This window comes from Artemia franciscana, chromosome 9 (assembly GCF_032884065.1).
Source record: "Artemia franciscana chromosome 9, ASM3288406v1, whole genome shotgun sequence".
NCBI lineage: Eukaryota > Metazoa > Arthropoda > Branchiopoda > Anostraca > Artemiidae > Artemia > Artemia franciscana.
The window spans coordinates 47,565,542-47,590,013 of NC_088871.1; the positions used below are offsets into that span (position 1 = coordinate 47,565,542).

Consider the following 24,472-nt stretch of genomic DNA (forward strand, 5'->3'; position numbering starts at 1 on the left):
TTATTTTTCGAACCAGCCCCCCACCCCCCACGAGCATAATTCCGGGATACGAATATATTCAATACATGTGATACGTACTATCAAATATACAGGCATGAACATAGTATATTTTGTATATAGTATAAAAAATCGTAGCCCCTCTGGCACAACAGTGGATTGATAACCTTCTTTGCATAGCTCGGCCCGGGGCTCGATTTCCGCTAGCACAAGTTTGGGCGACAGGCTTGTTACCTGTCCTCACCAATACCCGGCAACTGAAAGTCAATTTGAAACCATAGGAGCTATTACTGGCTCTAAAGGATCTTTAGTCTTATCTTTTTAAAAAAAAATACCTCATATACAGGAAGATAAGATCTTCTAATTTATTTTATTTGTTGGTTATGCCAGTTTGCTGGAATTAGAATGCTGCTACCTTGACTTAAGACGCCTCTGGGTAAGGGCGGATCCAGTATTTTCTTTAAAGGGGGGGGGGGGTGCATAAAAGGTCGCTGCCGTCAGAAAAATATGAATTCTAATGAAGATGCATTTAGGCATTTGATTCAAACTAAGCATATGAGTCAAAATACTCCTTAAAAAACAAATAATTATACGTTTGTTATATATGTATTTGATAAGTATAGATTGGTTATTTAAATTCTCAGGGTTTAAAGGTGTGGTAGATGTCTAATTATTTTTGTTTAATCTTGAGATTTTTAGATATTCCATTCTAACGTTTAAGTCTCGATACGTCTGTTGAGCAAAATAAATAAAACTTGAAATTTGACTCCAATTTAGCATTAAGTAAGAGAATTGTCCTGTAAAAATTTTGATTTCATGGAAATATGATTAGATGGCATGTATTAACATAAATATAAAATCCTCAGCGGTATATGTAGCAGTTTAGACAATTTTATGGACAAATATATGCAACCTCTATGCAAAAATATAACCATATTTTGTGACTGTTTGGTTTCCGTTTCCGTGGTTAACTCAAGTTGTGTGAATTTCCATCTTTTATCAACATTTTATTAGTAAATGTTTGAAAAAAAAATCGACGCCATCCACTGATTCAAACTGAGAATTCAGAGACCCATCTATACCAGCTAGATAAAACCAATAAACACATAATTATTTGCCTTCTTCTACAAATAATTTTTCAAAAATTTATTTTTCTTAAATGATTACTCCAACCTTGGAAGGAGTATTTCAACTCATATACTTAGTTTTAATTATATGCTTGTACGAACTTTTTGTTTTAACTTCTAAAGATTTTGGCCTTTATTTCAATGTTTTAGGGTGAACAGAGGAGGTGATAGGTCATATAATGCAGAGCTTATTAGATAAAAATATGCAGTAAAGTGGTCACCATTTCCTCACCAAAATCCAAAATTTAAATTAATAATTCTTGCACTTTTCATACATTTACTTTTTGTTATACAATCAAGGAGGCACACTCGTGCCTCTTTAAAGAGGCGAACCACGACAATGTTAAGCGATCTTCGGTTCCAGTGGTCGCAGAGGGATGGGGAGGGATGTATTTCATAGCCCGAGCTCCAACTAAGAAACCTGCCAAATTTCATCCCCCTCCGACTTTTCCTTCATGGGGAAAATCTGGCCGAAAGTTTCGACCCCCCAACCCCAGCCCCCCTTTAACGTTGTCCGATCGGACTGAAATTCACAAGTTAATGTCCCCTAGGGCCCAGGAGCTTATCTGCGAAATTTCAGCTCGATCCGATAACTGTTTTCCAGAAACCACGCATAGCCACTTAATGTTAATATTCTTTTTTTTCTGCCACGCCTACAGGTCACAGCCGACATCGGATCTGGGTGTACGAAGACTCATTCGACGCGGAATTCTCCGAGTAATTTTCCTGGAAAGTTCCGTCGGAAAATCTTAACCCCCCCATTTTCTAGCTTAGAAAAACCCATTTCCCCATAAGAGCCCATGTTAATTTTTGAAATTCTTAAAAGTTACGAATATCAACATTCAACAACATAGGTTTGTTACTAACATGCCCGGTTAGCTCAGTCGGTAGAGCGTGGGACTTTTAATCCTAAGGTCAAGGGTTCAAGTCCCTTATCGGGCGTTTTTTTTCACAAAATATGAAAAAAACTTCGTTTTCTTAAAGAGTTAAAGAGGCTGCGTCCCAAAGTCGAACCTTAAAACGTACAGGAATTATTAAATTACATCCACCATGGATTGTAGAAAAACGTACAGAAATAATATGAAAAAAACTTCGTTTTCTTAAAGAGTTAAAGAGGCTGCGTCCCAAAGTCGAACCTTAAAACGTACAGGAATTATTAAATTACATCCACCATGGATTGTAGAAAAACGTACAGAAATAATATGAAAAAACTTCGTTTTCTTAAAGAGTTAAAGAGGCTGCGTCCCAAAGTCGAACCTTAAAACGTACAGGAATTAGGAGAGGCAGTTGGGGGGCTGCCGCCCCCAAACCCCCCGCTTTTAAAGACTCTTTTCTACAGGTTTTTTGTTTTGTTAATTAAAAGATGGCCTTTCCGAAGCCAAGAGCGGGGGGTTAGGGGGGGTGGCAGCCCCCCACAACAAAAAACCTGTACAAAAGAGTCTTTAAAAGCGGGGGGTTTGAGGGGCGGCAGCCCCCCAACTGCCTCTCCTAATTCCTGTACGTTTTAAGGTTCGACTTTGGGACGCAGCCTCTTTAACTCTTTAAGAAAACGAATTTTTTTCATATTATCCCCTAAAAAAGAACAAAGTTTTAAAAACCTCCCCAATTGGCAAAGAAAGGAAAAAAAACAGAAAGCCAAAAAAAGTAATGATAACAATTTCTGAAGGAATCAGGAATTTAATTTTCCCCTCCCTGTTATTACACCTCCCACTTGGCTTTTGTGGTAAAACGGACAGATTCCCCTGCTACACCTAAATTTAATTAAACATTTTTTTGGCGGTATGCGACATTATTAAAATCTAACCGAGAAAGCACAAAGTGACTAAAACCTTGTTTCAAACTTGTTTGCAAAAAGAAACAGTCTTGATAATTTAAAAATTATTACAAACTGAACTATTAAAAACCAATTACAAAAAAAAACTTTTGTTCCAACCCAAACCAGAGCAAGCGGTACCAACCACAAATCCACAGCCACGTCAGGGGTGGGCCCACTCTTGACCCACCCCTGCCTCTGGGTTCCAAAATTAGTAAGCTGTTATCCTGACTTTAGGTCCCAAGGAGCAAAGGCGAAAATATATTAATATTATCGGCTCTATTTCCAAATTATTTATATATGATATTTTTTTTCCAAAAATGGCTTCGTGAATGTTTCCATATTAAAAACGAACCTATTCAGATCATTTGATATTTTCAAAGTAAATTCTAGATATAAATGTAAATATATATAAATATAAATTTTTCAGCGAATACCTATGGTCTTTATTCCCATGTTGATTTAATGGATAACATTTAATAAGAACTAAACAATTGAATAAATTAATTTTTTAGTAAACATGGCGACACTGTCTTCCAGCATTTAGTACTACCATCATAAATATCTTCAGGGAACAATTAGTGCCCAATCCCCTTTTTTTTAACGTTACAAGGTAGCCCGGTTGAACGTCTGTATTATATGCTTTTTGTCTGTGGAATTGAATAAATCAATTTCACCTGTCTGCGACTGCCCTCGTAACTTCAGCTAATTTGATAGCTTTGTATCCTAGGTTAACTGACTCTTCTTTCGGCTTCAGATTTACGGAATGAGCATATGTGGTTGACATCTGCCCTGAATGAGCTCCACGGGATGGAAAGTATCCTGTGGCTTCCCTTTTGACCAAGCTTTCAATGATTTGTATCCCACGCTGAGCGATTTTTTGAAGCTCTAATGGAGGTATTGAAGCAGGAAGGGCTACAGACTTGCTGACCTGAGGGAAGCGACTAACTCCAAGCCCTAAAATAGATGAGCTTTCAATAAAATTGAGCTAATATCACTAGTTATTCTATAAGAGAATTGTCTGAGGACGATGAGTTGGAAATTTAATGACCAGTTTCTTTTTTTTTTATTTATTGCTAGCCTGGGAAAATGACGCAAGATTGGCGAAAGTCTTGTTGATTGAAAGGAAGGGTAGTGCTTTAGTAAGTAATTGTGGATGAGTGTTGAGAATGACAAAGCACTTGATAAATAAAAAGGAAAAGTAAAATAATTTCTATAAGTCGGCTAGTAATACGGTATTTATAATTTAAACTATTCTAGCCACTGCAGTATTTGCCGTATTCTAAAGTTTGTTTGTCAAGGGCTTATTTGACCCGAGATTTCCTTTCAAATTAGGTTTGTGGCATCAAAAAAGACCCAAGAATATCCTTTGAGTAAAGAAAGAGGAGCCAACTCCCTAAATAAAATGATCAAGTACCTTAATGTCAGCCTTTACTGATTTTAAAACATAAACAATTGGAGGACAACATGTTATTTACTACCTGTACCAATTTCTGCAATGATTCGAAGTGGCTATAACGAAAATCAATTGCCGTAATTCATTTTTTCACAAAGGTTTATAGATCTGAAAATACGTTTGTAGAGCTCAATATGTGTTTTTGAATTAGCCACTTTTTTAAATGTAATGAGGGTCCTTCCGAAATAATTTCGTGGGAAAAGAATAGAGGCCACTTGTGAACTTTTGTCGTTCTTGGGCTTGGGGTTCGAAAACATTCACATACCTGTTTTCAAAAACTTCAAATTTAGCAGTGAATTTTTGTTCTGGCCAGCCCTCTTCTTTATTTTTCTTCACCCTGTACTCCCAATTATGAAAATCCCAAGTCACCATAAAAAAAAAACAATTCTCTTTTGATGAGTATAACGTTATCAAAATTTTGCCTGTTAGACTTGCTTATTAACTTCCGTTCGTTACCAATGTATTTATGACGCCTCTGCTTAAAATAGGCTATTTATATTTTTTTAACACCTCTACCCTCAGTATTACCATGAAGTTCATTATTTTCCATAAGAGTAGTGACAGCATAGTGGATCCGGGAGCAGCCTTAGGGGTATACTATAGGATCAACTAGCCCTTCAAGACATTATTGCGCACACCTGGGTCTTGCACAATACTATAATGCCCCTGTAACTGTGTAGTACACCTGTGTGTTACATAATGGGGTTCTTTTTTTAATTACTTAAAAAATCCGTGAGGGCCAAAATAAAGCCTTCAGGACCCACCAAATTATGATTACTTTGGGTGTTACATAATAGGGGATTGTTTACTTTTGGTTATTACATAATAGGGGATATTTTCTAAGCGATCTATTTGTTAATTACTTAAAAACCCGTGAGGGCCAGGGAAACAAACTTCATGATGTAGGTGCTTGTTACGTTAATGAGTTGATTTTCTTTAATTGTTATATAATAAGGGTTTGTTTACTTTTGGTTTTTAAGTAATAAGAAATGTTTTCTCCATGGCATTTCAAGATGTTTAAGACGTTTCAAGACGTTTTTAAGACATTTTTCGTCAAGACGTTTCTAGACATTTTTTAAGACATTTTTCTTCAAGACATTTGCCAATATGTTTCAAGCCATTTCAAGACAGTTTTTCGCGACATTTTTGTTCAAAATGTTTTTCAAGTTTTTTTTCTTCAAGACGTTTTCAAGGCGTTTCGAGACATTCCAGGCCGTTTTTCTTCAAGATGTTTTAAGAAATATCCTTACAAGTCGTAAGACAGTTTTCTTCAAGACGTTTTTCAAGACATTTCAATACATTTCAAGGCGTTTTTTCAAGATTTCTTTGGTTGTTATGTAATACGGGAAAGTTTACCAATGATAAGAATGACGCATTCTCAGGTAAATGGTTTATTCAGGCACCTCTGGGATATCCCCACTTGTAACTGGGGATAGCGCATACATGGGGTGTTACATGATACTTTACGAGAACTTTTCTCTTTAGGATTTCATTTTCTTTATTTTCTTTCTCAGGGAACCTCTATAGCTTAAACACTCTTCTTTACATTTGGGTTCGAAAGAGATTTCTACCTCAGCGAAATGGAGCGCTGGATGCCTGGACCCAAAAAAACCTTTCTAGTATTATTATTCAGGGAACACTTTCTACGTGATAACCTATTCCACACACAAAGAATCCCTTGCCCACGTTTATAGAAAGATTAAATGGATCGCGTGTTTTCCTATGTCTGCAATAATTTACACGTAGAAGAGAAAATCAATTAGTAGAAACGGCTACATTTGATATGCACAGCATGTTACTTTGTTATAAATTTTCTAACGTGACTTAGATATGTTAAGTTAGCTGTTGAATCAGTGAGATGTTACATTGCATTGGCCTTAGATATTTTATTGCTTAAGTGATTACGTATTGAAGATTCACCCTGGAACAAGAAATCTAAAGAATGAAGGCTATTAATGTGCATAAAAGTATATTAAGAAAAAAATTATAGAATCATGAAATCATAGAAAAAGCAATTAAAACTCAACAAACGAAAAAAAATATTAAAGGCCAATAGACGATAAAACATAATCAAAAACCAGCATCAATTAAAGAAAGGCGGGGACAATATCAAGCGATTCCAAGGAGGGAGGGGCAAAGTTTATTATTAGAGATTAATTTCAGTCACATAATATTTTTGGCGTTCTTAATGAAAATGTGTCGTTTCTATTGTTCTATTAGACGCAAATGCAAACAAGGGCACATTTTTGCATTCTTTATTTCTGAGAGGTTTTAATGAAAATGCCACGTTTCTTTCAGTCAAGACTATTCACGTCATCGTGATGATATGTGCCTGGCCCACTCTAGCAAGCAATTCCAGGGGGTTTGTTATTAGAGGGAAATTGAACCCACATTAAGAGACATTTCTGTTAGGTTTTAGTGAAAATGCCTTGTGTCTATTACTCTATTAGATGCACCAACCTGTTAAATTCCATTAGTTTAAATCTTAATACTAGCAAAATCACACTTTGAAAAATGAAACACGCAAACGAAAAGGAAAGAGTCCGTTCGTTTATCCGTTCGGCTATTTCTGAGAAATGGTTTTAATGAAAATGCCACTTTTCTTTTAGCCCAAACTATGCATACTCACGCCACCGTGACATTACGTTGAAGGCCCACTCTAGAATAATGTTCTTTATAGTATTTCGTATAATCCCATTAGAGGTAAGTTTCAACCCCATTAACAGTTATTTTTGAGAGCTTTTAATGAAAATGACTCGTTTCTTTGAACCAAGACTGTGCATTCCTGGTTAACAAGTGAAAGTTTGAATATTTTTCTTTTTTGTATTTCACACAATCTCGCTAGAGGTAAATTTAACCCACATTAAGAGTTATTTTTTAGAGCTTTTAATAAAACTGCTTCTTTTTTGAGCCAAGACTATGCATTCCTGATTGACGAGCGCAGATTCAATACGATCTCTCTAGAGATAAATTTAATCCACATTAAGAGTTATTTTTGGGAGCTTTTAATAAAAATGCCTCTTTTTTGAGCCAAGACTATGCATTCCTGATTGATGAGCGCAAATTCAATACGATCTCTCTAGAGATAACACATTAAGAGTTATTTTTGAGAGCTTTTAATGAAAATGACCGCTTCTGACAAAAAACACACACAGATTCTGACACACAAACACACAAAATTAGACACAGAGATGGCAAACACACGGTCAAACACAGAGGCATGACGAGAGACAGAGAGAGAGACAAAAACACACACAAAAACAGAGTCAAGACACTTACACAAACACACAACGACAGACTCAGAGACAGGGCTAACACATAGTCGAACACACAGGCACGGTGAGAGAGAAACAAATAAAGAACAAACAAACACAGAATCAGACATGCAAAAACACACAAGGACAGACACAGAGGCAGGTACACACGCTGAGACACAAAGGTACACACACAGAGAGAAAGAGAGAGAGAGAGAGAGAGAGAGAGAGAGAGAGAGAGAGAAAGAAAGAGAGAGAGAGAGAGAGAGAGAGAGAGAGAGAGAGAGAGACAGAAAGAAAGAAAGAGAGAGAGAGAGAGAGAGAGAGAGAGAGAGCAAAAACCCACATACACACTGAACAAAACACACAAACGCATAAAGATAGAAACAGAGACAGGCAAAAACACACTAGAACACACAGACACGATGAAAGAGAGATAAAAAACACACACAATGACACAGAGTCAAAAAAAAAGTACGAAAATAGTCAAAGAGACTGGCGAACACACAATAGAACACACAGAAACGATAAAAGAGAGACAAAAACACACCCAAACATAAAGAATCAAACACACAAACATGCGAAGATAGAAACAATGACAGGTAAACAAAAAGGGGCGGTGAGAAAGAGACAAAAACCACACATATGCACAAAGAGTCAGGCACAAAAACACACAAACATAGACCCAAAGACAAGCAAACATACAATAGAACACACAGGTAGCATGAGAGAGAGACATAAAATACAAATAAACACACAGAGTGACATAAAAGCACACAAAGGTAAACATAGAGATAGGCAAACGCGCAGTTCAACACACAGGCACGTGGGAGAGAGAAAAAAACACACACATAAGCACATAGAGTCAAACACACACAAGGGCAGACACTGAGACAGGCACGCATACTCAGACACACATGCAAAGAGAAAGAGACAAAAAATACACACCAAGGTAGGCTCACAAAGACACAAAGACAGTCAAAAGCAAAGGCATGGTGAGAGAGAGAGAGACAAAAAAAAACACACAAACAAACATAGTCAGACACATAAATGCACAAAGATAAGACACAAAGACAGGCAAACACACAGTTAACCACACAGGTACCGTGAAAGAGAGAGAAAAAAGAAAGATTAGGTAAATTTAGGTTAGATGGTGCGCCTTCTAAACTAACATAGCCTAGCCTGTTGTGTTAGGCTAGGCTAGCCTATGCTAGTAGCACGTAAGGAAAGGGCTGAATCCCTAAAAAACCGTGCGACCTTGTAAGAGTTATCCAACCACATTGTTTGTTTTAACTGTTCAAACATGTCGGTTGCAGATACTCGGATAGGGGGACATTGGTTTTGGGTGCCGAGGTTAGTGATAGGTGGGTTGCAGGTACCCACGCTGTGGAAGGGGGTACTTTTGGCGGTTAATTGTCTGTCTTTACGTGTTTAGGTGTCAGAGTCTGTGTGTTTATGTGTGTTTTGTTTTTCTCTCAACGTGCCTGTGTGATTCACTGTGTGTTTGACTGTCTCTGTGTCAATATTTGTGTGTTTGTGTTTCTACCTCTGTGTGTTTATAAGTGTTTTTTGTCTCTCCCGGTGCTGAGTGTTTGACTGTGTGTTTGCCTATCTCCATGTCTATTTTTCTTTGTTTTTGTGTTTGACTCTATGTGTTTGTGTGCTTTCGTTTCTCACTTAAAGTGCATGTGTGTTTGCATATCTATGTGTCTATCTTTGTCTGTTAATTTGTCTGAATATGTGTCTTTGTCTGTGTCTTCAGTCTCTCTCTCACCATGCCTGTATGTTTGACTCTGTCTTTGCCCTGTCTCAGTGTCTGTCTTTGTGCATTTGTGTGTCTCACTCTGTGTGTGTTTTTCGTCTCTCTTTCACCGTGCCTGTGAGTTTGACTGTTTCTGTTTCTATCTTTGTGTTTCTGATTTTGTGTGTATGTGTGTGTTTTCGTCTCTCTCTTTCTCTGCCTTTGCGTCTGAGTGTTTGTGTCTGTCTCTATGTCTGTCTTCGTGTGTTTATATGTGTCTGCCTCATTGTGTTTATCTGTGTTTTTTTGTCTCTCACTCACTTTTTGTGAGTTTGACTATGTATTTGTTTGTCTCTGTGTCTTTCTTTGCGTGTTTGTGTGTTTACGTGTGTTTTTTGTCTCTATCTCTCTCACCTTACCCGAGTAATTGACGTTGTGTTTTGCATGTCTCTGTGTCTATCTTTGTGTGTTTGTTTGTGTGTCTGACTCTGGGTGGTTTTGAATGTTTTTGTCTCTTTCTCACCATGCCTTTGTAATTGACATTGCGTGTTTGTATGTCTTACTCTCTGGGTTTATGTATGTGTTTTTGTCTCTCTCTCACCCTGGCTGTGTGTTTGACTGTGTGTTTGCCTGTCTCTGTTTCTGACTCTCGCTGTTTGTTTGTGTTTTTGTCTCTCTCTCATGGTGGGTGTGTGTTTGACTGTGTGTTTGCCTGTCTCTGTTTCTATCTTTGTGTTTGACAAAATTATACAGCATTGGGTAAAATTTTCACACTTTTTAGGAAAACACTTTCTTGCAAATTCCACCCCCCCCCCCTGAATAAACTTTGGTGGTCCGAATCCTCCTTTATTGTTACCTTATCCCATCTTTTAGGCCGATTAAAAAAGGAACTTGCAAAACATTTAGGTTAGCTAAAAAAAAGTTCTAATTATTCCGTTTCTGCATAGACTAGGACCATATTGGTCCTTTTCTTCCCATAAGCAGTATTTCCAGTAAAGAGTAGAGGGAGGGGGTCCTGACAATTTCTTTTTTGTTATTTGCTTCAATTTAATTAGAAGATTATCTTTTCGGTTATTGTTCATCATCATGAATATGAAATTAAATGATCTTCTTATGAATGCTTGCACGATTAGAATAAACTGACTCCTTAAAGCTAAAATAGTAACTACAAATATAGCTATAATAATGGTAACAACCCAAAGAAATTATTTCGACCATCCTGAAAGAATTTTGCATTAAACTTGTGCTAAACGTATACAAATTTTTTAAGATCTCAGCTGAGAAGATAATATCCAACTTTCCAAACTTACATGATATTAAAACACGATTTGTAAGAATTGGTGTAGTGTTTTTGTTACCATAGTGGATTTTGTTTAGAACTTGAGCTGAACAATAAGTGTATTTGTCAGATTTGATTTTTTTTTAAATTTCCCTTTTTGTTTCAAGCCGTTTTATCCTGTTTGTGCTAATAAACAGGATATTTGCTTGTATTTTTTTGCTTTTGAGTCTAGCTTTTATTTTTTTTTTACCATTGATAAAGGCTTCCAGACTTTTGGTCGAAATATACACACTAGCTTAAACTAGTCTAAATGAACTTATTGCTCTCGTAATCAAAAATTTTAATACATTATTATATTCTAAATTTTATCTGAAGTGTAGAAGCTGAGTGTGAAAGTTGGTATATATATCTAATTTTAAATAAAACATTGCGGAATGTGCTTTCTTTATACATTCTTATGAATAATAATTCAGGAATGTACTATAGAATATTGTAAGCAGAAAGTAAATATCCGAATCGTTTAGTATATACAATATATATATATATATATATATATATATATATATATATATATATATATATATATATATATATATATATATATATATATATATATATATATATATATATATATATATATATATATATATATATATATATATATATATATATATATATATATATATATATATATATATATATATATATATATACTAGCTGTTGGGGTGGCGCTTCGCGCCACCCCAACACCTAGTTGGTGGGGCGCTTCGCGCAACCCCAAGCCCCCCCGCGCGCGTAAGTCGTTACGCGCCATATTAGTTACGCGCCATTGTAGTTGTGTCCCTGTGTCCCACCTGTGAATATAGATAGATTTATATATGTGTTTCAAACTACGCAAAAATTGCGAATAAACAACATTCTTGGCTTTCCCATTGTCTGTGCATATGCAAAGCCGTATGTACTAATAATGACGTCATATACAAACGCTCTTTTTACAAACAAACAAACATGCATCCACATAACTCGTTTTTATATAGATAGATACAATACAAATTAACTGCGTAAAACTTGCGAATAAACAACATTCTTCGCTGTCCAATTGTCGCTGCATATAAATACATTGTCAGGTTTACCGACCCTCGAACATGCAACGTACAATTGTCCATGGGAAAAACAATCAGGATTAAGATCTATACCACATTTTTCTAATGATTGAACTTGAGCTTTGTTAATGGTGATTGCAAATACTAATCGAATTGGGAATTGCAATCTTTTAAATTGAAAAAGCAGATCCGTTGGAATCATGGGAATGCGAGGAATAAGAACAGCCTCACCCTCATAAGGCCCTGTCAAGATTGTGGCCTCTATTAGGTTTTCCATTGTTTTTTTTTACGGCAAGTCGCGTGCCATTGCAAAGCTTTGGTGGGTTGATATTTCTTAAAAGTATTATTGGTACGCCTATTTTTAGTTGTAGCACGTGTGGTGGAAACCCTGAAGGATCTATGGAATTTAAAAATTCAGATGGATAATTAACCGCTTCATTTGGTTCCAAAACTGTGTCGACTGACTTGTAAAGGACTGCCTGGTCTCGAATCTTGTTCAAAACAATATTGTTGATTTCGTGGACGTCTATATTTTTGGGTGCGAGAATCGCTCTTTCACTTAGCCATTTATTATTTTTATAATTTTTTAGAATATTCGGAAATACTTTTTCAATCAATTCATTTTTGGACGTCACTAAATTACAGAAATCAGCAGGTAGTTGTATACGTCCTGAAATTGAGTCTACTGTTTGACCAGAGTCATCGTTTTGCAATCGGACACGCATATTTGTAGTTAATTTTAATATTTTTACGTGTGCCTATAAATTAGAATTTTTTAGGCAAGCATTCATTTCGTCTGCAGGAGTTAAACTACGTAAAAATTGCGAATATACAACATTCTTGGCTTTCCCATTGTCTCTGCATATACAAAGCCGTATGTACTAATAATGACATCATATGCAAACGCTCTTTTTACAAACAAACAAACATGCATACATACAACTCGTTTTTATATAGATAGATAGATAGATAGATAGATAAAATACAAATTAACTGCGTAAAACTTGCGAATATACAACATTCTTCGCTGTCCAATTGTCGCTGCATATAAATAGATTGTCAGGTTTACCGACCCTCGAACATGCAACGTACAATTGTCAATGGGAAAAACAATCAGTATTAAGATCTATACCACATTTTTCTAATGATTGACCTTGAGCTTTGTTAATGGTGATTGCAAATGCTAATCGAATTGGGAATTGCAATCTTTTAAATTGAAAAGGCAGATCCGTTGGAATCTTGGGAATGCGAGGAATAAGAACAGCCTCACCCTCAAAAGGCCCTGTCAAGATTGTGGCCTCTATTAGGTTTTCCATTGTTTTTTTTACGGCAGGTCGAGTGCCATAGCAAAGCTTTGGTGGGTTTATATTTCTTAAAAGTATTATTGGTAGGCCTATTTTTAGTTGTAGCACGTGTGGTGGAAACCCTGAGAATAATATCTCGAGGTAAAAACTGATCATCGACCATAACGATGGCCACTTCGTCGATAGTTGGAGCATTGTATCTACGCACATGTTGGCCAGGAGGCGTTTTGTCAGCGGAAATAACAATTTTATGCGTATAAGTAGGCATCAAATCGATGGCTGTTTTGAACATACGCACTAAATTATTATTTTCGTGGAAAAGATGTTGTAATTGGGAAACGATTGTCCTTTCAATGTTGGGAGAAATTTCGCAACGTGCATTCAATTCAGAATTTCTATCACTGATGAAGTACAATTGTAAAAATTTATGATTCTCGCCTGAGAATGGTAGAAGAGACCCTGCTCTATGATAAATTTGCCCTTTTACTTTGAAAGTAGACATAAATTGATCTGGATTTTCAATTTGGGCTCCAAACGACGTCATTTGGAAACATGAGTTGTATTTTCTGATTCATTTATATTCCTTATGTCCCGGTGTCCCGGTCGTCATTTATATCCCCCTGTTTTATATCCCGCTTATTTTTCAGTTTTTTCCTTTTTTTAGTTTTTTTTTTACTTTTTTAGTTCTTTTAGTTTTTACGTTTTTTAGTTTTTTTTAGTTTTTTAGATGAATTTTTTTTTTAGTTTTTTACCTTTTTTTCTTTTTAGTTTTCATTGGTTTTTACCTTTTTTTAGCTTTTTATCTTTTTTATTTTTTTTATTTTTATTTTTAATTTTATTAGTATTCTTTTTCTCTTCTATTTTTCATTTTTCCTTTTTTTAGTTTTTTTTAGTTTTTAGTTTTTTAAGTTTTTTCCTTTTTTTAGTTTCTTTAGTTTTTTTAGTTTTTCGGCTTTTTTATTTTTTTATTAGTTTTTAGTTTTTTTTGTAGTTTTTGCCTTTTTTTAGTTTTTTCAGTTTTTTTTTTAGTTTTTAGTTTTTTACCTTTTTTAGCCTAACCAGGATTTGAACCTGGGACCTTCATTCTCCGTTCTGACACCCTCTCTCACCGAGTGACTACTCCAGCATGTTCATTTTGGTGTTTTAAATGGTATATTATTAACCAAATTAATGTGTTTTACAATATACTAAGCATCGTCATAACAAAAATGACGGCAACTAATTTCATGACGTCAGCCGAAACATGACGTCACCTGATCCACAGATCCACAGACCCACAGACAGACAGACAACTTATTTTTATATATATAGATATATATATATATATATATATATATATATATATATATATATATATATATATATATATATATATATATATATATATATACATATATATATATATATATATATATATATATATATATATATATATATATATATATATATACATACATATAATATGATAATAAGTAATATAATATTACTTATTATAAGTAATTATTATAAGTAATAATAATAAGTAATATATAATTACTTACGAAAAATTCCGAGCTCCTCTTTGCAGCAAGTTCCATAAGTATTGTGTTTTGTTTTACATAATACAGGCTTCACCGCAATTTCCACGAAGAATGAGGCGCATTCAACTGCTGGCTTGCATGATCTTTGTCCAGATAATGACAGGCAACTATCCACATTAGGAACCGATTGTAGACTTGTGGGATATGCCAAGGGACCCAAATTGAATCTTGTATCGGGTATCTTCTGGGCTTGAATTGTACATATCGCTCCTAGCAGAAGGACAAGCAGCTGAACCCTAGAATTATAAGAAGGAATGACGAACTTGAAGTTTAACGAGCTCTTGCTGAAATAGAAAAAAAAATTGTAGGTGCATATGACTACTTAATAATAGCTTAATATTAGTGAGTGATACTAAATAAGATAATACAAATAAGTAGGAAATGGGATGACAAATATTCAAACTATCTTAGTCCCCTCTATTCGAATCAGATTTCCCCCAAAATAGTTACACCCATATTTTTAGGCTACATCAGGGTACAAATCTCTCATGTTTTGATAGTTTAGTTAATTTGAGATCCATGATCCACGATTATGACACTCGATCTTCTAGGGAGATTAACATTCCATTGACTGTTTCGACCCGGTCAACGTTTTCTGTGCTTCATAGGGGGATTAGAGGTTGGAATAATCTTGATCAGAGTTTAAAAATTATTGTGACATTTCTTTTTTCAAGAGTGAAATAAAAGAAATCCTTTTTACTGAGTGTGAATTTTAGTTCTTTTGTTTATTTTTTGGGGGGATGGGGGGGGGGGAGTGTAAATAAAAAAATCAGTAATGTGTTCTGGCCTCTAGGGGTATGATTTTATTAGTATTGTGGAATTTGTTTGTTGAAAGGCTTGTGGTGCCGATTAGGTCGTACTATTGGTTTTATAAATATTTTTCTTTTCTTTGTCCTGTATTATTTTCTAATTTATTTTTGCCACCCCCCTCGGACAAGTTTTTACTTCTTGAGTAGCTGTTATTGCTGTGTTTGTTTTGGTTTAACAATAAATGTTTTCTCTCTTTCATAAAATCTGATAAAGTTAGTGATCCATGCTCGTATATCAATCCTACTTCAGCTGGCAGTGAGTCTTCATAAAGGTTTGGAATAGACTGAAAAATTAATTACTGCCACATGTATGAATCGAAGGGACAAATAATTATAAATCTTCTCACAAAGCCCTATTGGCAATTGAAAACAACGGTGACCTCCATGGAGAAGTAGTAAAAATCGATCTTTTAGTTGAACATAAAGAATGAAAAGTTACACAAAAAAGAGTGCTTGCAATAAAAAACTCATGCAAAAAAATAAATCACTAATCCATATTCATTTAGAAATGTTATATTGCGTGACAACAGAAAAAGAAAGATTACTTTCCTATAGCTCCAAGATAAAAAGTTGGCCTTAATTTCATTGGTTTATGTCTGAAACTGTAGGCGAATCATATAATAGAGATCAAAATTGCTGTGACCGCCCCTCCCCTACCCCAGTTCATTCAGATATTCACTTTTTACTCTCTTCAATGAAGTCCTGTGGATCCTTTCTCATAAGCAGTTCCTAAACCAATGAAAAACATCTAAATTTTCTTATTGTCGAAGACTCAGAACCAAAATGTGAAATTTTTGGTAGCCTATCCTTGCAGCCTTTATCCTTGAAACGTTACCTAGCCGTCTTAATTCTTCTTTCAGCATAGCCCTAGGAGATGGGATCGAACCCTATATTTTCTGTTGTCCTTTTTTTTACATATACACGGGCAGTCAAACCTGTACCTAAAACTACCTTTAGACAATTTCTCAGGGAAATCTATAGCATATTTTCCTGAATCTCTTGAAGTGTCCTCTTTTGACAGCCACACTTCAAGTGGTACAAATTCACGAATCTATTGGGGGATGGGGAGTAGAATATGTAACAAAATCTAGGACAGAAGGTATCTGTTTTAAATTTTTTAATGAAACGAAAAAAACGTTTTAAAAAAGAAAATGCCAAAAAAAGGTGTTTTCAAAATCTGGCGGGGGACTCAAATCTAATGGGATATAACCTTCTTCCCGTTCCCCAATCGACACCACTTAAACAACACCCTTTCCGAAGCTTCCACTATCCTACTCTTAGCTGGAAGACCTATCTCCCTGACATTTTCAAATTGACAAACTAATGATGCCATGAAATATTTGAAATGTAAAACCGCCAAGGGCGAGAGAACAATATAATAAAGCGAGGAGCTGTAGAGGAAAGTTTACTACCTTCAGCCTCCTTTAAAGCTTTTAAAAAAAATCAATAGGCGAAGCCAACTTTCACTTAAACTATTTAGTAGTACCAGATAGTCTTTCATCTTACTCGTATTTTTACTGCAAATCTTGTTTTCTGTTTCAACGTTTCTTTATTTTTTTCTGGATTTCCCTCAAGGTCAAAAGAGCACAGAGGTGCATGTAAGTTAACTTGCAATGAAACACTGGAACTGAAACACTCAAAGTTCTTGTCAATTTTTTAGCATGCTTAATTCCTCCTGTGTTAGTGCCACTGACCTAGCTGCTCGATAAGCTGGGTAGACGCTCTTTTCTTTTCAATAATTGAAAAAACTGTTATTTTTACGCACCCCTGTTCAACACCCTCCCCCCTTTTGAGTGTTAAGAAACATTATTCCATCACCATCACTTGTAATTTATAACACTGAATTAACTACTGGGTTGATTTAGCTAGTTTGAAATTTGCCTGAAATATACTTAATTTTTAATTTTTCCCAATTTTTTTCTGTTTTAAACATGATTTGCCTTTCTTTGCATTTGACTTTTGATCCGGCCTTTACAGTCTTAGTGCTTGCCACGCCCTAAGTTTTAGTAATTGCCGTCTACGAGAAATCTAACGTGCACCGGCTTTCCTACGTTAGTTTTGACAACATTAAAATTATCAAACAGTTTATGGTAACGAACGTGTAGTAAGGAGCGACCCGGCTCAACAGTAACCAAAACACTAAAAAATTGAATTTTGATATCAATAGCTACATCAAAAGAATCGCATTTTAATGCTGATTTTAAATATATAAGTTTCATCAAGTTTACTCTTACCCATTAAAAGTTACGAGCCTGAGAAAACTTGCATTATTTAAGAAAATAGGGGGAAACACCCCATAAAAGCCATAGAATCTTAACAAAAATGACACCATCAGATTCAGCGTATCAGAGAACCCTACTGTAGAAGTTTCAAGCTCATATCTACAAAAATGTGGAATTTTGTATTTTTTGCCAGAAGAAAAATCATGGATGCGTTTTTATTTATTTTTTTTCCAGGGGTCATCATATCGACCAAGTGGTCCTAGAATGTCGCAAAAGGGCTCATTCAAGCGGAAATGAAAAGTTCTAGTGCCCATTTTAAATGACCAAAACAATTGGAGGGCATCTAGGCCCCCTCCCACGCTCATTTTTTCCCAAAGTCAACGCATCAAAATTTTGAGGTAGCCATTTTGTTCAGCATAGTCGAAAACATTAATAACTATGTCTTTGGGGATGACTTACTCCCCCACAATCCCTGGGGGAGGGGCAGCAATTTACAAACTTTTACCAGTGATTACATATAGTAATGGTTATTGGGAAGTGTACAGACGTTTTCAGGGGGGATTTTATTTTGTTTGGGGGTGGGGCTGATGGGAGGGGGCTATATTGGAGGACCTTTCCTCGGTAGAATCTGTCATGGGGGAAGAAAAATTCAATGAAAAGAGCGCAGGATTTTCTAGCATTACTATAAGAAAACAATGAAAAATAAACATGAAAACGTTTTTCAAATGAAAGGAAGGAGTAGCATTGAAACTTAAAACGAACAGAGATTATTACGCATATGAGGGGTTCTAAAAATACTTTAGCATAAAGAGTGAGGTATTTAGGAGGAGATAAATACCTCGCTCTTTATGCTAAAGTATTTTTAGTAATTTCAACTATTGATTCTACGGCCTTTCTGATTCAGGGGTCATTCTTAAAGAACTGGGACAATTTATTGTAAAGAGCGAGGTATTAACGAGGGTACAAATCCCCTCGTATACATAACAAAAATATAAGATTATGAAAGTTTGTTACGTAAGTTAATTCTTAACTTACGTATATTTTTTACTTATAATACTTATATAAGTAACTTTTATAAGTAACTACTTTTACTTATATTTTTTTTACGTATAATAAAAACATTCGTTAAAAATTAAAAGTTCTAGTTGCCTTTTTAAGTAACCGAAAAATTGGAGGGCAACTAGACCTCCCTCTCCACCCCTTATTTCTCAAAATCGCCTGATCAAAACTAAGAGAAAGCCATTTAGCCAAAAAAAGAACTCATATACACATTTCATTTTAATAATTTATGTGCAGAGAGCCAAAATCAAACATGCATTAATTCAAAAATGTTCAGAAATTAAATAAAAAAAACTATTTGTTTTAGCTGAAAGTAAGGAGCGACATTAAAACTTAAAACGAACAGAAATTACTCCGTATATGAAATGGGTTGTCCCCTCCCCAATCCCTCGCTCTATACGCTAAGGTTTGACTCTTTGCCACAATTCTACTTTTTAAAACAATTAAAAGCTTTAGCGTAAAGAGCAAGGGATTGCGGAGAGGACAACCCATTTCATATACGGAGTAATTTCTGTTCGTTTTAAGTTTTAGTGTCGCTCCTTACTTTCAGCCAAAAAAAAATTAGTTTTTTTTTATTTAATCCTTAGAGAAGAACCATTGTAACTGAACTTCTGGTTTTGAAAACAACGTTATCTTTTCCTCAGATATACTAACATAAACAATAATTTGCCTAATGGTTTCGACACCCAGATAACCAAACTGACATCATCTAGTTGAAAAGCAGTATTTTTCAACTGAAAGTAAGGAGCATCATTAAAACTCAAAGCGAATAGAAACTATTCTGTATGTGAGGGGAGATGCCCCATTGTCAATATCTTGCTCTTTACGCTAAAGGTTTGGGTTTTTACCAAAATTCTTTAAGAACGACTCTTGACATACAAGGGTCGTTTAATTGGAATACGAAGCATTTTCGAAATACTAACGAACTTTAGCTTAAAGAGCTAGGTATCCAGGAGGGGACACCCTCCATAATATACAGAATAAGTTCTGTTCGCTATAAGCTATAACTTCTGTTGCTCCTTACTTTTAGTTTTTTTTTTATTTAATTGTAAAGAAAGGGTAATCAACAAACAGATTTCAGCAATTCTAAATTCTTACTAAATTTGGAAATAGTATTTACACCAGAAGACTTTCCATTGTAATCTAACAACAAAAATGTAATATTTATTTAAAAAATTATTTTAAAAAATTATTTTAAAATTATTTAATTATTTAAAAAAATTATTTTAAAATTATTTATTTACAACAAAAATGTAATATTTATTTAGTGTCAGCGTGCCCACCAAGAACCATTGGCATAAATAAATCTGAAGAATTCCAGACAAAGGGAGATAACTATCTCCAGAAATGACCTGATGTTGACAAGTGTCACACTTTTCTGGATGGGCGCAACCCCCCAAAAGAGTTTTTAAGCGTCTAACTACAAAAACACAAAATCTCATAATTAAAGTGTCACGGGTTACGTTATCACATATATCACAATATATGCTCGTCTTGAATTTCAATAATGCTGTTTATTCTCACTTGAAAAAAACAACAACGACAAAAATAAAACTCTTTTATATCATGAAAAGAGAAATCACCAATGCAACAGCACAAACACAAAAAAAAAAAAAAAAAAAAAAAAAAAAAAAAAAAAAAAGAGAGAGAGACAGAAGAAGAAAAGGAAGACTGTTTTCCAAAATTAGTGATTAATATAGACCAGCACTTGAATGAGGCCTCAACCCTACTCATCCATACAATCACACAGGTCAAACAGCATAGCCACACACAATCAGCCATAAAGAATAATCCATGGACAGGCAGTCATGTCGTCAATAAGTATAAGTCGTCATTTCTTAATTCTAAAAAAAGTCCTCACCTTAAGGATGGCAGGTGGGTGGGAGGATGATATAAGCCAGGGTAAGGGTGTACTCGTCAAAACAGCAAAAACTGGCCAGTTACTGGAATTACAAAAAAAGATATCTTGCAAATTACGAGAATATTCCTTCTAGGCAGGGATGGAAGAGCACCGACTTGTGAAGATGTCTCATGATAAATTTTATGTCTAAAATTTTTGATGTCTAAATTTTGATGTCATGATAAAGTTTGATGTCTCATGGTATTTTTTGATTTGTCAAAAGAAATTGAATACGAGTTAAACTGAAGGAAATGAAACTTGAAAGTAGGCTGCATAGAGGAGTAGGAGGGGCCTAATCCCTCTGCAGTTTAAATTAGGAAAGGAACAATATCGTCAAAAAGAAATAAAGGAGGAGAATTACAGGGAAATAGCTTAAAAAAAAACTATGAATATTGTAATAATCTTGGTTCAGAATAATGTTGACAGAATTATTTCTGTGAAATTCCTTGCAGACCATACATATGATCTTTTTCAGATATTTACCATGGAATGGAATAAGGACCTGTTTTTAAGCTTAAGGATATGAACAAGAGCTAAGAGCTCATATGGCACTTGTGACGAGGTCGGAAGAGCCGAGAGCTCATATGGTACGAGGTCGGAAGAGCCAAGAGCTCATTTGGACGAGGTCGGAAGAGCCGAGAGCTCATATGGTACGAGGTCGGAAGAGCCAAGAGCCAAGAGCTCATTTGGCACTTGTGAGAAGGTCAGAACCTAAAGTTAAACTTTATAGCACAAGATCCTTCTAAATATCAAATTTCATTAAGATCTGGTCACCCTTTCGTAAGTTACAAATACCTCAATTTTCAAAATTACCTCCCCCCTCCCAATTCCACCAAAGAGAGCAGATCCGGTCCAGTTATGTCAGTCACGTATCTTAGACAGGTTTCTATTCTTCCCATCCAGTTTCATCCTGATCTCACCGCTTTAAGTATTTTCTAAGATTTTCGGTCCCCCCAACTGCCCCCCCCCCCCAATTACGTTTGATCCGGTTGAGATTTAAAATAAGATATCAGAGTTACGAGGTCCTTCTAAATATGAAGTTTCATGAAGATCCGATCACTCCTTCGTAAGTTAAAAATACGTTATTTTTCTTATTTTTCAGAATTACCCCCCCCCCCGCAATTGAGCGGATCCGTTCCAATTATGTAAATTACGTATGCAAGACTTTTGCTTATTTTTCCAACCAAGTTTCATCCCAATCCCTCCAATCTAAGCGTTTCCCATCATTTTAGGTCTCCCCACCCCAAACTTCCCCCAATGTCACCAGATCCGGTCAGGATTTAAAATAAGAGCTTTGAGCCACGATATCCTTCTAAAAATCAAATTTCATGGAGATCCAATCACCCGTTCGTAAGTTAAAAATACCTCATTTTTTCTAATTTTTCAGAATTAACCCCCCCCCCCAACTACCCAAAAGAGAGCGGATCCGTTCCGTTTATGTCAATCATCTATCTAGGACTTGTGTTTATTTTTCCCACCATGTTTCATCCCGATCCCTCCACTCTAAGTGTTTTCCACGTTTTAGGTTCCCCCTCCCAACTCCCCGCCCCAATCACAAGATCTGGTCGGGATTTAAAATAAGAGCTCTAAGACACGATATCCTTCTAAACATCAAATTTCATTGAGATCCGATCACCCGTTCGCAAGTTGAAAATACCTCATTTTTCTAATTTTTAAGACTTACTCCCCCCCCCAACTACCCCAAAGAGAACAAATAAGTTCCGATTATGTCAATCATGTATCTAGGACTTGCGCTTATTTTTCCCATCAAGTTTCATCCCGATCCCTCTACTCTAAGTGTTTTCCAAGATTTTAGGTTTCCCCCCTCCAACTCCCCCCAATGTCATCAGACCCAGTCGGGATTTAAAATAAGAGCTCTGAGACACAATATCATTCCAAACATCAAATTTCATTAAGATCCAATCACCCGCTCATAAGTTAAAAATACTTCATTTTTTCTATTTTTCCGAATTAACCGGCCCCTACTCCCCCCCCCCCCAGATGGTCAAATCGGGAAAACGACTATTTCTAATTTAATCTGGTCCGGTCCCTGATACGCTTGCCAAATTTCATCGTCCTAGCTTACCTGGAAGTGCCTAAAGTAGCAAAACCGGGACTTTAGGTTTTCCCCCTCCGACTCCCCCCAATGTCATCAGATCCGGTCGGGATTTAAAATAAGAGCTCTAAGACACAATATCATTCCAAACATGAAATTTCATTAAGATCCAAATACCCGCTGATAAGTTAAAAATACTTCATTTTTTCTATTTTTTGCGAATTAACCGGGCCCCCACTCCCCCCCAGATGGTCAAATCGGGAAAACGACTATTTCTAATTTAATCTGGTGCGGTCCCTGATACGCTTGCCAAATTTCATCGTCCTAGCTTACCTGGAAGTGCCTAAAGTAGCAAAACCGGGACAGACAGACCGACAGACAGACAGACAGACCGACAGAATTGGCGACTGCTATATGTCACTTGGTTAATACCAAGTGCCATAAAAAGGGGAGTATACATAGGAGTTGCTCTTGGATATGACCACCCCCACCCCCTGAAGTTTAGAACGAGGTCAAAGCAACGTTGTCGAAACAGTAAGTTTTTACTGTAATATTACTGCAACAGTATATTTTTAGTGGTAAATGTTTACCATGGAATGGAATAAGTACCTATTTTTAAACTTAAGGATACGAAAAAGGAGAATATACATAGGAGTTGCATGGAAATAAAAATTTCTACTGCCTTTTAAGTGTTCAAAAGGATCAACGGACAACTAGCCCGCCCTTCAATGCCCCCCTTTCCCCCAACGTCATACGATAAAAGCTTTGAGATAGCCGTTTTGCTCAGCATAGTTAAAACATCCAATAATAATGCCTTTAGGAATAATATAACCCCCCCCCCCCATAGCTCGTGGGGAATTGACTGTAAGTTATGAAATTTGCCCATTATTTGCGTATAGTACTTGTTATTGGGAAGCATAAAGGGTTTGTTTTAGGGTAGGTCTCCATGGGGAGAACTTTTCGTGGGGATTGAATATCTTGGGGAAAAATTTCTGGGGGATATTTCACGCTGGGGAATTTGACAGAATTCCTATACGAAATTCGTTTTATTTGTCTTACTTTTTCTTTGCCTACTCAATTTCACATGTGAAAATGCTCAGGGGAAATTGTCCAGGGGGTTTGGATTTCCAGAAAAAGTTCCATGGAAGGGGGAATTTCTGGAGTGGTTGAAACAACGATTAGAATTTAAAGTCTTTTTCAAAAAAAGTATGCAAAGGAGAATTTTTCATATTGAATCGCCTGTAAGAAATTTTACGGGGGGGGGGATTTTCAGCGTGTATGGAATTATCCGCAGGGAATTCCAGAAGGGGTTTTTTTACGAGGGAGGAACTATCCCAGAAGGAAGTTTTCATGGATGGTAAGCCACGTTTACCGGCATTATTTGAAAAACAATCAGAAAATTAAATTAAAAAAAAAACAACAAATTTTGTCATTTGAAAGTAAGAAGCAACATTAATACTCAAAACGAACAAAAATTATTCCGTATATGAAGGGGATGCCCCCTTCTAAATACCAGACTATTTACGGAAAAGTTTGACTATTAGTCCCAAATTTTTAATAATGTCTGCTGAAACACAAGGGCCGTTTAATTAAAATAGGAAGCTTTTTTAGAAATGCTAAACACTTTAGCACGAAGAGCAAGGTATTGAGGAGTGGTTAAACCTCATCATATACGGATTAACTTATGCTGGTTTTGAGTTTTAATGTTGATCCTTACTTCCAGTTGAACAAAACTTGTTTTATTACTATTTAATTTGAAGACAAGAGCAGCA

At 35.8% G+C, this 24,472-nt stretch overlaps 1 protein-coding gene across 2 annotated transcripts in view; it reads right to left on the reverse strand.

Annotated features, from left to right (window-relative positions):
- Positions 1–24,472, reverse strand: part of LOC136031500 (chorion peroxidase-like) — a 90,474-nt gene that overhangs the window by 53,451 nt on the left and 12,551 nt on the right. For both annotated transcript variants that reach the window (XM_065711158.1, XM_065711159.1), the window contains exons 2-3: positions 14,616–14,890; positions 3,615–3,894 (exon numbers count right to left, since the gene is read on the reverse strand). In XM_065711158.1, coding sequence (XP_065567230.1) covers positions 3,615–3,894; positions 14,616–14,890 — 555 coding nt within the window. The remainder of the gene's footprint in view (positions 1–3,614; positions 3,895–14,615; positions 14,891–24,472) is intronic.